This window comes from Corythoichthys intestinalis, chromosome 3 (assembly GCF_030265065.1).
Source record: "Corythoichthys intestinalis isolate RoL2023-P3 chromosome 3, ASM3026506v1, whole genome shotgun sequence".
NCBI lineage: Eukaryota > Metazoa > Chordata > Actinopteri > Syngnathiformes > Syngnathidae > Corythoichthys > Corythoichthys intestinalis.
In genome coordinates this window covers 25,847,682-25,863,741 of record NC_080397.1, presented here as the reverse complement: position 1 = coordinate 25,863,741, position 16,060 = coordinate 25,847,682, and the positions used below count along the sequence as shown (strand labels likewise).

The following is a 16,060-nucleotide window of genomic DNA, read 5'->3' as shown; positions in this document are numbered from 1 at the left end:
AAATATTATTCTAATTCACATAATAATGCTATTTAAGACTTTTTTTTTTTTTATCCTGTCGTACGCACTTTAAAATCTACAGAAAGTGATCAGATAGCAACAGGAAGTGATGTAGAAATGCCCCAAACAATAGGAAGTCACTTTTAATTGCCCCGAAATTCAGTGGCACCGAGACAATGGCCAACAAGTCTTAACGACAGGCTCACAGTGCAATTTTTGTATCTAGTTGAATATACATGCAATATCTACGGCAACGACACTCGCCCACCTTGATGAGGCAGTCGTCGTCTCGCGAGGACAGAAGAATGTTCTCCGGTTTCAGGTCCCGATGGATGATGCCCTGGCTGTGGAGGTACTACGAGTGCGAGCGTGTTAGCTTAGCTCGGCGGTTAGAGCGAGGACGGCGCACTCTCACCTGCACGGCTTTCAACATCTGGTAAAAGTAGAGCTTGGCTGTGGCTTCGCTCAGTCGCTGCTGAGATTTGATGCGATTGAACAGCTCTCCTCCCTCCATCCTGTCACATGACGTCGCCTCAAAAGTCAGCAAACGCACACCGTTTCGCACGTGCACTCACAACTCCAATACGATGAAGAAAGTGTCGTCCGTTTGGTAGAAGTCCTCAGTCTTGATGAGACACGGCTGAACATAAGACCAACAGACTGTGTCAAGAGTTAGCAAAAATCCCATTGCCGTCTTTAGCTTTAGGCAGAGGTGGCAGAGTAGTACCATCATCCAAAAAAATGTACTCAAGTAAAAAAAAGTATTTGGTGAGAAGTCATGAATAACTGCTTACAATGTCTTTTTTTTTTTTAAAGCAATGGCATATATTTTTCTCAGCATGTCATCTACATGAAGTGTTATTATTATACTGTACTATAACCTATTACATGGCCATAGTAGACCAAAGAACACAAAAATAATCGAATTCTGACTAGAAATAAAACATCACCTGTCCAAATAGCATGAGTGCCCTACAGTGGAGAAAACATTTCCTACCATGAAATGAAAACTATCATATCTCTGATTAACCGTTGTCTGTTGGTGTAAAATAAAAACAGAGTGAGAGCTTAAAATCCGCACTTTTGGGTCACATTGACGGAAGTGCTCTATGTGAAGTAGATTGTTTTTTTACGGCACTTTAAAGATGCCAGATGATTAAACAGGCCGCCGTGAACATAGGACTTCCGACTGCCAAGCTTGTGTGTGGTCATGTCTATTGTTATGTCGGATTGATATACTGGAGTCGTGTGGTTACACCATTTTACGAGAAAAAAAAAAACATTTTGTTCCTGGTGTTGGTTGGGTCCAAACTATGCATGTGCAGTTATGAGATTCTGATGGTATGATAACCTTGAGCAAAAATATCACGGTTTCACGGTATTGCAATTACAGCTAAAAAATGTGTTACTTTGAGATATCAGGGTTTAAAAAAAAAAAAAAAAAAACTTTTTCCATTGAACAGGATTTATATTTTTCAAAACATATGAGCAAATTGGAACATAAGTATAATGTTAAGTTAAAATAAATGTAAAAAATATCAAAATATTCTTAATAAAATTAAAAATATATATGTAAAAGATATGAATGTTTATTGAATATCCATCTTACAGTTTTGTTTAATTGGGAGAATTTGTTACAAAAGACAGGTTTTAATTTGTTATCATTATGCATGTATGCACCAGCAAACGTGATCACACAAAACGCAACCACGCATCGCATCCCCGCATTTCCTCCTTCTCCTGAGTCCTCACAAATACAACATAAAATTTCGTTGTTTTTTTTTTCGGGCTCGTGCCTACAAATAAAACATAAAATTTTGGGGGGTTTCGGGCTCAGGCAAGCAAATCAAGTTAATTGATCGGGCTTGGGCTGCGTCGGGCTTTAATACCCGCAGGCCGGTCGGGTCGGGCTGGATTTTTTAGACACGATCTAACTTCTAGTAATGTTAGCATAATGTACACCTATTCAGCCTGTTGTTCTCTATTGTATTTTTAATTCTTGGTGTTGGATCCTGTCAAATAAATTTCCCCCCAAAAAATGCGACATATATATTTTTTTTCCTTTTCATTGCGCATTTTTTGGCTGGTGCGACAGTACATATAAGCATTTGAAAGTAGAACCGTAATGAAAAGTGGAAAATAGAATTTCAATGTAATGACCACAAACCCAAACCTTTTAGGAAACAAGTGCTTTTATATGCCAATCCTACGAAACAAACGAGGAAATACCACTTCGAACCTGGGAACAAAATATGTGTTACATGGTGTTATTGTTATGTAATGTATATTTACATAACATTTATGCCTTGTATAACAATGCATAATTTAGGGCATTTCCTGTTCATATTGGGTCATTTCCAATTGATATGAGGACATTTCAGTATCACTTCAGTATCAACAATACTGGGTCACTTCCTGTTGATTTTAGGGCATTTTGGGGTGACTTAAGAGTTGAATTTGGGCCATTTGGGTCCTAGAGGTACATGGCCATCAATTGCATGGAATGACCGTGTGTGTACAGTTGTGGTCAAAAGTTTACATACACTTGTGAAGAACATAATGTCATGGCTCTCTTGAGTTTCCAGTTATTTCTACAACTCTTGATTTTTCTCCGATAGAGTGATTGGAACAGATACTTCTTTGTCACAAAAAACATTTATGAAGTTTGGTTCTTTTATGACTTTATTATGGGTTAACAGAAAAAGTGATCAAATCTGCTGGGTCAAAAATATACATACAGCAACATGAATTAGCAATTTCTTGTGAGTGATTATTGACTTGAACAATCATTGACTTGAACAAGTCAGGAAAGTCACTTGGAGCCATTTCAAAGCAGCTGCCGGTCCCAAGAGCAACAGTGCAAACATAACTATAAAGTGACTATAAAGTGCATGGCACTGTTTTGTCAATTGAAAAATGTCCTGAGTGTGTTGCTAAGACCCGTGTGCGTCTATAAGAGGTGAGTACACGAACCCTCTTGTACTGTTTAGCCTTTATTGTTGTTGTTTTTGAGATGTTAATCATTAGTGCTAATCTAATTAGCTAAATCGCTAACATGTACCCTATTTCATATGCAGAACGTGTAAAATCATGATTAAGTACAGCGGTAACGCTACAAACATGCGAAATAGTACAGAAATCTGTGAAAACAAAGTACAGTTGTGGTCAAAAGTTTACATACACTTGTGAAGAACATAATGTCATGGCTCTCTTGAGTTTCCAGTTATTTCTGCAACTCTGATTTTTCTCCGATAGAGTGATTGGAACAGATACTTCTTTGTCACAAAAAACATTCATGAAGTTTGGTTCTTTTATGACTTTATTATGGGTTAACAGAAAAAGTGATCAAATCTGCTGGGTCAAAAATATACATACAGCAACATGAATTAGCAATTTCTTGTGAGTGATTATTGACTTGAACAATCATTGACTTGAACAAGTCAGGAAAGTCACTTGGAGCCATTTCAAAGCAGCTGCCGGTCCCAAGAGCAACAGTGCAAACATAACTATAAAGTGACTATAAAGTGCATGGCACTGTTTTGTCAATTGAAAAATGTCCTGAGTGTGTTGCTAAGACCCGTGTGCGTCTATAAGAGGTGAGTACACGAACCCTCTTGTACTGTTTAGCCTTTATTGTTGTTGTTTTTGAGATGTTAATCATTAGTGCTAATCTAATTAGCTAAATCGCTAACATGTACCCTATTTCATATGCAGAACGTGTAAAATCATGATTAAGTACAGCGGTAACGCTACAAACATGCGAAATAGTACAGAAATCTGTGAAAACAAAGTACAGTTGTGGTCAAAAGTTTACATACACTTGTGAAGAACATAATGTCATGGCTCTCTTGAGTTTCCAGTTATTTCTGCAACTCTGATTTTTCTCCGATAGAGTGATTGGAACAGATACTTCTTTGTCACAAAAAACATTCATGAAGTTTGGTTCTTTTATGACTTTATTATGGGTTAACAGAAAAAGTGATCAAATCTGCTGGGTCAAAAATATACATACATGGATCTGAAAAAGCGAATCATTGACTTGAACAAGTCAGGAAAGTCACTTGGAGCCATTTCAAAGCAGCTGCAGGTCCCAAGAGCAACAGTGCAAACAATTGTTTGTAAGTATAAAGTGCATGGCACTGTTTTGTCACTGCCACGATCAGGAAGAAAACGCAAGCTATCACCTGCTGCTGAGAGAAAATTGGTCAGGAGGGTGAAGATTCAACCGAGAATCACCAAAAAGCAGATCTGCCAAGAATTAGAAGCTGCTGGAACACAGGTGTCAGTGTCCACAGTCAAGCATGTTTTGCATCTCCATGGACTGAGAGGCTGCCGTGCAAGAAGGAAGCCCTTGCTCCAAAAGCGGTACCTTAAGGCTCGACTGAAGGCTGACTGTTTGCTGCTGATCACATGGACAAAGATAAGACCTTCTGGAGGAAAGTTCTGTGGTCAGACGAAACAAAAATCGAGCTGTATGGCCACAATGCCCAGCAATATGTTTGGAGGAGAAAAGGTGAGGCCTTTAACCCCAAGTACACCATGCCTACCGTCAAGCACGGTGGTGGTAGTACTATGCTGTGGGGCTGTTTTGCTACCAATGGAACTGGTGCTTTACAGCGAGTGAATGGGATAATGAAGAAGGAGGATTACCTTCAAATTCTTCAAGATAACCTAACGTCATCAGCCCGAAGATTGGGTCTTGGGCGCAGTTGGGTGTTCCAACAGGACAATGACCCCAAACACACATCAAAAGTGGTAATGGAATGGCTAAATCAGGCTAGAATTAAGGTTTTCGAATGGCCTTCCCAAAGTCCTGACTTGTGGACAATGCTGAAGAAACAAGTCCATGTCAGAAAGCCATCAAATTTAAATGAACTGCACCAATTCTGTCTAGAGGAGTGGTCAAAGATTCAACCAGAAGCTTGCCAGAAGCTTGTGGATGGCTACCAAAAGCGCCCAATTGAAGTGAAAATGGCCAAGGGACATGTTACCAAATATTAACGCTGCTGTATGTATATTTTTGACCCAGCAGATTTGATCACTTTTTTCTGTTCACCCATAATTAAGTCATAAAAGAACCAAACTTCACGAATGTTTTTTGTGACAAAGAAGTATCTGTTCCAATCACTCTCAGAGAAAAATCAGAGTTGTAGAAATAACTGGAAACTCAAGAGAGCCATGACATTATGTTCTTCACAAGTGTATGTAAACTTTTGACCACAACTGTATATGAGCGTCAATGAAATCGAAGGTCCCAGGGTCAATGGGCTTTAATGGAGAGTTTTTGGTTAAAAATCACAACCACCAATGGCGATGTTTTTCAGTGTGCCGATTTTGAATGTAATGGTTTGAAATCAATAGGAGTGAATAGAATATTTTGTGCCATTGAAATGAATGGCGATTAAAGAGCATATGACACCAGAAAAAAAGTCTTAAATGGCATTATTATGTGAATTAGAATCATATTTTGAGACGATTCGACTATATACAACAATTTAGCAAAGCGCAGATGACGAGAAATTAGTCTTTTAATCTGCCGGTTAGCCACGCCTACCATTATAGGGCTTTAGCGTCCCCAACAGGTGGATGACGTCAGCGGTAGACTGGGCTCATCGGTTTTACTATTCAGCCCATTGAAGGGGAATTGTTCAGAACGAGGAAAATGAGACGAAGAGAGCCGCAAAATGTCATTGTTTCAGTCTCTCTACTCCCAATATTTTTACAGGATATTCTTTTTATCCAAGTATTTTTCCCCAATAGCTATATAAATGGCTTGAGAAGGACCAGTCAGCCCGTCGAGGGGGAACTATTCACAATGAGGAAAACGTGACGAAGAGAGCGGCAAAATGTCATTGTTTCTGTCTCTTCAATATTTTTACAGGATATTCTTTTTACCCAAGTACTTTCCCCAATTGCTAAATAAATGGCATGGTCATGACAAATAACAATCTTGTGCTAAATGGAATATAAAATAATAAAAATCCATTTATTCAAGACGACATGGCAAAATTACTCCATAATGGTCAAAACAGTCGACTTCACCTTTACTGTAAAACCTCCCAAACGATATTTTATGACACCTAAATCGGACATATGTGATTTCCCTTCCCCGGCTTCGGAGAATGTAAACAGACCAGAAGGAGTGACAGCTAGCCGACATGCTAACCCGAACCGAGGGATGTTTCAAAGTCTTCGAAGTGGAAAATCACACATAACTAGCCTGGATTATTTGACATGACCACCCGGTTGTCGAGTTTCTTTGCGGATCGGCAAACCGCCCGGTAGAAAGCAATTTACAGTTCGTTCCCTGGAGGAGGGTGGCTGGAGTTGTTGTGCAGCTAACGTGCTAACAGCTAACTGCTAATGACCATGAGGATAGCTTTTTACATGCCTATCAATGATCAAACGTAAGTAGTCCTTTATTTAAATGAATTTTATAGTGTTTACTTTGTAATCACTGTATTCGTATTTGACATAATACAAAACAAGATGTTTACTCACTTCCTTGTAAGTCCAATGGTCCCACAGTAAAAATCCATGGTGAATGGGAACCTTTTGAAACTCCAAAAAGGCGCATACGCCTCTCCCGCACACAGAATGATTTTTCTGCAGCCGTTTGGCTGGCATGATGCAAAAAATAAAAGTATTAATCCGCAAAATCAGCTGAATCCTTCGTCTTCATACACAACAGTACACTGTATAGTGAAGAGAACGTCTTCTACCGTACACGTCACAGCGCCCTCCTCCTCAATGCAAGACCGAAGCCGGAAGTCACTCATTTTAATGGCGCGGGATTCAAAAAACTAAATAAATATAGCGATCGCTTCCACACACATCCAAGCGGTCCATATCATTCAGGGGCATAAAATACCGCGTGTATTATGAAATAAACATGCTTTTTCGTGTCACAGGCACTTTAAGGCCATTGGAAATCAACGTGAAAATTTGCCCATTAGAAATGAATGGCTATGTTTTTGTGAATTTATGGCCGAACCGTACATTTTGGGCAAAAACTGAATACAAATTGTGTGACGCTTAAGTGTCCTAAATGTTTTGGTCATTTTTCTGAACTGGTGTACATATAGTTGTAATATTATGACTTAGTTGTGCTGTGTTTATCCATAAATCCACTTTGATCAGGAAGACCCTTTTTTCTCATATGTGTGCGCGCGCGCGCACGCAGTACTTGTACTCCATCCTATGTTTTGACAATCGGGTAGAGAAGGAAAGGAGCTCACGTGATCAATCCGCTGAAGAATTTGTATCTCTGTTTGAGCGTTCCTGGTGGCCGTCTGCGACGGGACAAAAGAGCGCAGAGGTCAGGCGGCGGGCGTCACTGAAAGGCGCAGCCGTCAATATTCACCCCCTCGGACTTGAAGTTGCTTTTGTTGATGATTTTCACCGCAAACTTTTTGCACGTGGACCGCTCAAAAGCCAGCCTCACTTCGCCGCACACGCCTCTGAAACACATGGCAGGAAGTGACATCGCGTTCACGCTAGCGCTGAGAAATAAAGCCACAACTTTTGAATAATCACGTTTCGGTTCTGTTCACAGTGATGGACGTCCAATCCATTTGGACCGGGAAGGGTCTCCGGGCTTCATAGTGTAAATGGATGGGATGTCTATTGTCACCATTAGAAGAGTAGGAAGGTTGTGTATGGCTTGCGTTTCCCCAAGTTTCAATGTTATGAGCATCGGTATAATACAAAGCTCAATGTTAAGTGAACGCCGTGAGTCACTGGCAGTTGTAAGGTGAGTGATTTTATAAAATTTTGATCAATTTAAAAAACTTTGGTTTCAAATAAACCTTCAGTCTGTTTTTGTGGTTTCTTTTTTGTCAATTGAATTTTGATGCTGCAAAGAATTCAATATTAGAATTGAAATTCAGTTGCCAAAAAAAAAAAAAAAAAACATCGCAAAATTTTAGTTAATTTTTCACTGAATTTTCAAACTAATATTTCTGCAGCTGCATTGGGATGCTGCTCCTGCTAAAAATAATTTATATTGTTACAGAAAAATGCAAATATTTGTAATTTGATTTTTTTCTGGCTCAGCTTTTGTGATGTTTTTGCTGCAGTTGATTTTTTTGTGAGATAATTTAATGCTGCAAAAAAAATAATAATAAATGTTAGAAATTAAAGTCAGTTGCAAAAATTTTGTCAAATATTTGTACCCACTTTTTGCCGCAGAATTTTGATGCTCAAAAAAATTCTGTCAGAATTGTTATTCAGTTGCAAAATGAAATAAAATAAAATAAAATTAGGTTACAAAATGTAGTCAAATTTATTTGTAACTGAACTTTCTTGGCTCTTTTTTTAAATTGAATGAATTGATTTTTTTTTAGAACATCTTTAGCATTTTTTAGAGTTGCAATAATTTGATTATTTGAAATTTTTGCGACTTTTTTTTGCAAATGAATTATAATTTCTGACATTGAATTTTTTGCAGCATCAAAATTACGTCGCAAAAAAATTCAGGCTAAAAAGTTATATAATAATAATAATAATAATAATAATAAAAAAATCAGCATGAGAAATGAAATCAGTTGGGGAAACATTTTTTGTTCAGTCAAATATTTGTAACTTCATTTTTTTTTTAGTTTAGTTTTTTAAATTTAGTTGCAAAAATTTAGTCTACTATTTGTAAATGAAATTTTTGCGGCTGAATTTTGACACTCATAAAATGAGTTAGAATTGAAATTTAGTTGCAGAAAAAAATCCTTATAATTTAAATTTTGTTGCAAAAATGTAGTCAAATATTTGTAACTATTTTTTCGGGCTCAGCTTTTTTGAGTGACTTTTTTGCTGCGGCTGATTTTTGTGTGACAGAATTTAATGCTAAAAAAAAAAAAGTTTGAAATTAACGTCAGTTGCAAAAAATTTGTCAAATATTTGTAACTTCACTTTTTGTAAAGGAATTCTTATGCTAAAAAAAATTCTGTCAGAATTGTAATTCTGTTGCAAAAAAAATCTGATTCAATCACAAAATTTAGTCGAATTTATTTGTAACTGAAGTGTTTTTGTTTTTTAATTGAATGAATTGAATTTTTTTGGGAGCATCAAAATTCAACCACATAAAAATATTTGCAATTACTTGACTAAATTTTTGCGACTGATTTTTTTTTGCAACTGAATTTTAATTTCTGACATTGAATTATTTGCAGCATCAAAATTCGGTCTCAAAAAAATTCCGGCGCAAAATTCCGGCTGATTTTTGATGCTGGGAAAAAAGAAAAAAAAAATTCAGCATTAGAACTGAAATCAGTTGGGGGAACATTTTTTGTCTAGTCAAATATTTGTAACTTCATTTTTCTAGCCTAGTTTTTGAAATTTAGTTGCAAAAATTTCGTCTACTATTTGTAGATGAAATTTTTGCGGCTGAATTTTGACACTCAAAAAATGAGTTAGAATTGAAATTTAGTTGCAGAAAAAAATAAAAATCCCTAAAATGTAGTCAATTACTTGTAAGTTCATTCTCATGGCCGATTTTTTTGCAGGTGAATTGTTCAAAAAAACAAAACAAAAAAAAGTCAGTATAATAAGTTCAAAATCTGGTGGCACAGATTTACTCTCCATTTTGCTAAGGGCTACTTTACACTCTCCGACGACGGCAGCGTCACAACTCACGTTCCGATCCGCCGAGTCAGCAGATATTTGTCGCGGAGCCGGCCGGGCAAAGCGGACTCTTGGTCGGACGTCAGGTCAATGAAGACGAATGCTGAAAAGAGACGGTTTCCGGAGGCGTGGCTTCGACACAGCGGCGAGCCATGGACGCCGCTTACCTTTGTTCCGCGGCTCCGCCAACGCCAGCACGGCATTGTTGACCAAGGGAAATTTCTTGTTGCGTCCGATTTTGTCGCCATCCACAAAGGTCCCGTTGTTGCTCAAGTCTTCCACAAACACCTGGTCGCCTTCCTGAGGTCGAGTCGGGAAAAGGAGTTCATTTTGTGGCATTTACAGGTCACCGCCTGTTGATTTTGACTGTCTCTTCCTATTTATTTTGGGACATACCTGGGTCACTTCCTATTCAGTGAGCCAAAATCAATAGGAAGTGACCCAGAATTGCCCTAAAATCAACAGGACATGACCTGAAACGCCCAAAAATGAACTAATTAGCTGCAACTAACGGCGCTAGACAACAAAGTACTCAGGTTCTGTAAATGGCAGTCAATGAGTTCATTTTGGAGCATTCAAAGGTCACTTCCCATTCATTTTGAGCCACTTTCTGTCGATTTTGAGTCACTTGTCATTCATTTTGGGACATTCGCAGGCCACTTCCTGTTCAATGAGTCAAATCAACAAGAAGTGACAAAGAAATCCCCTAAAATCAACAGAGCATGAGCCAGAAATAGCACAAAATCACAGGGACGAGACCCAGAAATACCTCAAAATCAACAGGACGTGACCTGAAATGCCCCAAAATGAACTTATTGGCTGCCACTGACTGTGCGACACAACCAATTTTGTTGATTGCTGTCATGAGGTCATTTTTGGTCATTTAAATGTCACTTTCCGTTCATTTTAAGTCACTTCCTATTCATTTTGGGACATTCCTGGGTCACGTCTTGTTCGTGACCCAGAAGTGCCTCAAAATGAACAGGAAAGGACCCAGAAATGCCCAAACATCAACAAGACAGAAAATCAATGCCCCAAAATTAACTCATTGGCTGCCACTGGCGATTATCAATTTATCGAGTGCTGTAAGTAGCAGTCAATGAGTAAATTTCGGGGTATTTAAAGCTCACTTCCTGTTGATTTGAGGTCATATACTGTTGATTTTGGGCCATTCCCTGGTCACTTCCTTTTCAGTGAACCAAAATAACCAGGAAGTGACCCTTATCTCGCTGGTACATAGCGACAGCTGTCCATTATTGGACAGCAACTAAAACATACATTTCTTTTTAATATGTTGGAATTAAAAAAAAAAAAAAATGAAAATGCCTCAAAATGAACAAGGAGTGGGGAAAAATGCTCAAAAATCAATGCCCCAACATGATCTCAGTGGCTACCAATGGCAGCCAATGGGTTGATTTGGGGGTCTTTCTGGGTCAGTGTTCATTTTGGGGAATTTCAGATAATTTCCTGTTAATTTTCTGTCACTTCCTGTTCATTTTGGCGCATTTCTGGGTCACTTCCCATTCAATGATGCAAAATAAACAGCAAGTGACCCAAAAAGACTCAAAAATCAACAGGAAAAAATTGAAAATGCATAGGAAGTGACCTGAAATGCCCCAAAATGAACTCACTGGCTGTCATTGATGGTGCTAGGTGACCATTTCTTGTGTCACTGAACAGGAAGTGACCTATAAATGCACCGAAATTAACAAGAAGTGACCCAGAAATGTCTCAAGATCTACAGGGAGTGACCTGCAATACCCCAAAATGAATGCAGCAGCTGCCCTGGACGGCGCTTAGACGTCCAATTCGTTCAGAATTGGATGTCTAGCAACTTCAACGGCACTCTAAGATGAGCATTGAAAACCAGTCCAGTCGAAAACTTTGTTCCCGCCACAAGTCGGAAAGATTCAAAAGGAGAGCGAGAGGCAGAGCTACCTTGTAGATCCGAAAGTGTTTCTTGCTGTAAATTCGAAATCGTAGGGATCCTTTGTGATCGGGATCATCCAGAACGTAGTTACATTTGGAGTCCCGGCCAAACAAATACTCGTCTTCCAAGCAATCTACGTGAGCGCAAAGGAAAATGAGGACGCCACTCGCTCGCTACCATCGCAGCCGCGCTCCAAACTCGCCGTGAGCGCGGAAGACATCCTGCATGGGCAGCAGGCGTCCCCACGGCTGCCGCTCTGGCTCCTCGGGGACCGACGGCAAGGTGACGGGGATGGTGTCGGCGCTACTCAGCGTCCCCGAGCCGCCGGACGACTGGCTCCCAGACGTGGGACCACTGGAAGAACCAGAGCTCTCTTTGTTGGAGGACCTGGTCTCGTTCAGGACCTGGGAAGGGGACAGGGTAGACGGGTCCCGGGGTGGCTCATCCTCGTTCGGAACCTCTCGGGACATCGGTGCCTGTGGATTTATGAAGTCTTTCAGTATTTCTCCATTAGAGGTAATTATTTATTATTCTTTTTAAAAAAAAAGTTCATCAAATTACTCTGATGTTAACAGGAAGTGACCCATAACCGCCAGGAAATCTGTAGAAAGTGACCAAAGAAACGGAACTGACTCAGAAATGCCTTAAAATCAACAGGAAATGATAGAAAACGTACTGAGAGTGACCTGAGATCAACAGGAAGTGACTCATAAATGTCCCAAAATCAACAGGAAATGACCTGTAAATGCCCCACAATCTACAAAAAGTAACCAAAGAAAAGACAGTGACCCTGAAATGCTCGAAAATCGACAAGAAATGACAAAAATATATCAGAAATGACCCAAAATATACAGGAAGTGACTCAAAAATTACCCAAAAACAACAAAAAGTGACCCGAAATCAACTGGAAGTGACCAGAAATGCATCCAAACCCACAATAAATGACCAAAGAGTTGGAAGTGAGCCAGTATTTCCATAAAATCAACAGGAAATGACCTGAAATCAATATGAAATGATCATAAATGCCCCAAAAATCAACAAAATGACCAAAAAACAGGAAGTGACCCCAAAAAAACCCACTAAAAACAACAGCAAATGATCCAAAATATACAAGAAGTGACCCCAGAATGCTCCAAAATATACCAGTGACCCAAAATATACAAGTGACCCAAAATTAACCCTTAATTGCCAAATGTATCAAATTTGATACAATGTGTGCAAATGTAAAGCGCTTTGGGCATGGTGGGCATGGTATGGAGGTAGATTTGTGTCTTTATTATTCAATCCAAAAAAAAGTTGCTTCAATCAAATAAAAAGTTGCTTCAATCAAAATATATATTTTCAATCGAAGAAAACGTCACTTCAATCAAAAAAATGTGTTTGAATGCAAAAATAAATTTGAAACTCAAAAAAATATATTTGAAAACTATTTTTCTTTGATTGAAATTTTTTTTTTGATTCAAGTCAAGTTTTTTTTTTTTGATTGAAACACCATTTTTGATTGAAGTCATGTCATTTTGCGTTTGGACCACATTTTGGCTAGGACATTTGTGTCTTTATTATTCAATCAAAAAATAAATTGCTTCAAACAAAAAAATATATTTTTTCAAAAGAAAAATCACTTCAATCAAAAATTTTAAAAATATTCAATCGTAGAAAAAAAGGTTTGAATGTGAAAAAATATTTGAGACTCAGAAATTCGCATTTGAACACTTTATTTTTCATTCAAACTGTTTTCTTTGATTGAAGCAATCCTTTTTGTGTTTGAGCCATATTAGGGGTAGGACATTTGTGTCAAAATCATTCAATCGCAATAAAAGTTGCTAGAATCAAAAAACTATTTTTAATCAAAGAAAAAAAAATCATTTGCAAAAATATATTTTTTTGAAAATATATTTTTTTATTTGAAATATATTTTTTATTGAAGTATCACTTTTTTTGAAAAGCAAAAAGTTTTAAACTCATTTCTTTTTTCAAAGTGGAAAAAGTTTTGAACACACTTTTTTTTTTGAAGTGGGAAAAGTTTTGAAGGCACTTTTTTTTCGATTGAATCATTTTGACACAAAGATTCAACTTCAACGCTAGTTCCGGTGTGTTTGAGTGGCAGCTGATTGCGCCAATGGCATAAAAGTATGAAGCAAGAACAATGGCCACCAGGGCTCCATCCAGCCATCGGAGTCTCCTGGAGTCCAAGCCGAATATAGGGCACCGGTACGGGGGTGTGACATCGGCATTTCAACGGAGTACGGTGCCCTGCTGCTTAATGTGATTCAACACGGCGAACTTCACCCGCTGCCCTGACGTGACGGTTGGCAATTGGTTCCAACCAGAGTGTCCGCGACGCGCCGGTACAGGAGTGGTCGGCGAGTGGCCCGACACTAGCCTGCCCAGTAAGCGAGTGGACTACCGGCGAGTCGCCGACGTCCACGCCTGGAGCCCCGTCGCTTTAACTTTGAACGAGTGTCATGTCATTCGCGGACTGTCCACTCGACAGCCGGCCTCCGCGCCTGGGGGGTGATATCGGGGTCCGACCAGTGTGCCACGACAGGGCAACGTACCGTCGCGGGTACTCCGGTGAAATGCCGATGTTACACCCCCGTACCGGTGCCCTATATTCAGCTTGGACTCCAGGAGACTCCGATGATTGGCGCAATCAGCTGCCACTCAAACACACCGGAACTAGCGTTGAAGTTGAATCTTTGTGTCAAAATGATTCAATCGAAAAAAAAGTGCCTTCAAAACTTTTCCCACTTCAAAACAAAAAAGTGTGTTCAAAACTTTTTCCACTTTGAAAAAAAAAAAAGTTTAAAACTTTTTGCCTTTCAAAAAAAGTGATACTTCAATAAATATATATATATATTTCAAATAAAAAATATATATTTTCAAAAAATATATATTTTTGCAAATGATTTTATTCTTTGATTAAAAATTGTTTTTTGATTAAAGCAACTTTTATTGCGATTGAATGATTTTGACACAAATGTCCTACCCCTAATATGGCTCGAACACAAAAAGGATTGCTTCAAAGAAAACAGTTTGAATGAAAAATAAAGTGTTCAAATGCGAATTTCTGAGTCTCAATATTTTTTCACATTCAAACCTTTTTTTCTACGATTGAATTTTTTAAAATTTTTGATTGAAGTGATTTTTCTTTTGAAAATATATATTCTATTGTTTGAAGCAACTTAATTTTTGATTGAATAAAAAAGACACAAATGTCCAAGCCAAAATGTGGTCCAAACGCAAAATGACATGACTTCAATCAAAAATGGTGTTTCAATCAAAAAAAAACTTGACTTGAATCAAAAAAAAAAATTTCAATCAAAGAAAAATAGTTTTCAAATATATTTTTTTGAGTTTCAAATTTATTTTTGCATTCAAACACATTTTTTTGATTGAAGTGACGTTTTCTTCGATTGAAAATATATATTTTGAGTGAAGCAACTTTTTATTTGATTGAAGCAACTTTTTTTTTGATTGAATAATAAAGACACAAATCTACCTCCATACATGGTAACCATGCAGAAAAATGTGCTATATAAGTACTGTCCATTTACCATTTTACTTAAAATTTCTTGATTTTGAGAGTAATTGAGAATTTGGACATTTCTTTTTGGGAAAAAAAAAAAAAAAAGATGGATGCAAGTCAACACATGCATCTGCAGGTTCCATGAGGAAAAAAAAAAACAGGATTTAGCTAGGGTTATAGATATTAGAGCGCTCATTACACATATTCATTTTGACATTTCTTTTTACATATTTGAAAAAAAAAAAGGTTTCATTAGGACCTTATTTTTCAAATTTTAGGATTCTCTGATAATTGCTTCATGTTGCAGGTCTTTAAGGGTTAAGAGGGAGTGTCCTTTGGGAGCTAACTAACCAACATGAAAACATTCCCAGTTTTTCCAGAAATTACTTTACTTTTTAGTATTATTTCTTTTAATGACCAAAAATAGTCATTTCCCTTATAAAGGGTTCAAATGGATTCGATGTCAATCGCTATCAATGTCAGATAAATTTATGAAAAAGTGAACTTGAAATGATAGCTTTTGAATTGGTGGCCATTTGGCGAGTTTTGGTGCTGGAAATGGCGCTTGAATTCAGGAACTAGCAAATACTAATCAGATGAGAGATACGCTAGCTATGACTTACTTCATTTTAATGTCAGTGCACTGACTTTAATGAGAAAGTCGCCCCTGCTAACATGGCCACCCTAAGGCCATCTTGGTATGGGCGATAAATGTTCTTGTGATGCTTCTGCCGTCAATGGCAGCAAATAAGTCAATCGCATATGCTTTCACAGCGGTAAAAGAAACCGCACCGAAACGAGCGATGACAACGCAATATTTCACCTTATTCGGAGCTTGTCCTCTCCTTTCCACTCACTTTTTTTTCTTCTTCCTCCTCCGACTCCACTTGAGTTGAAGCGCGAATCTGACAGGAAATTCTTTGACGTCATCAGCCAAACCGCCCAATGGGAGGTCCGCTTTAGCTGCAGACTTCCTGCTTGTGCTG

At 38.2% G+C, this 16,060-nt stretch overlaps 1 protein-coding gene across 2 annotated transcripts in view; it reads right to left on the bottom strand.

Annotated features, from left to right (window-relative positions):
* chek2 (checkpoint kinase 2) overlaps positions 1-16,060 on the bottom strand; it is a 21,746-nt gene extending 5,686 nt beyond the window's left edge. Inside the window, exons 1-10 of one of the 2 annotated variants that reach the window (XM_057831352.1) lie at positions 15,932-16,060; positions 11,748-12,021; positions 11,554-11,678; positions 9,783-9,915; positions 9,628-9,718; positions 7,364-7,460; positions 7,239-7,292; positions 576-640; positions 416-515; positions 269-355 (exon numbers count right to left, since the gene is read on the bottom strand). In XM_057831352.1, coding sequence (XP_057687335.1) covers positions 269-355; positions 416-515; positions 576-640; positions 7,239-7,292; positions 7,364-7,460; positions 9,628-9,718; positions 9,783-9,915; positions 11,554-11,678; positions 11,748-12,015 — 1,020 coding nt within the window. In that variant the 5' untranslated portion in view covers positions 12,016-12,021; positions 15,932-16,060. Of the gene's footprint in view, positions 1-268; positions 356-415; positions 516-575; positions 641-7,238; positions 7,293-7,363; positions 7,461-9,627; positions 9,719-9,782; positions 9,916-11,553; positions 11,679-11,747; positions 12,022-15,897 lie in introns of both variants that reach the window. The other variant, XM_057831351.1, reaches the window with a different exon arrangement.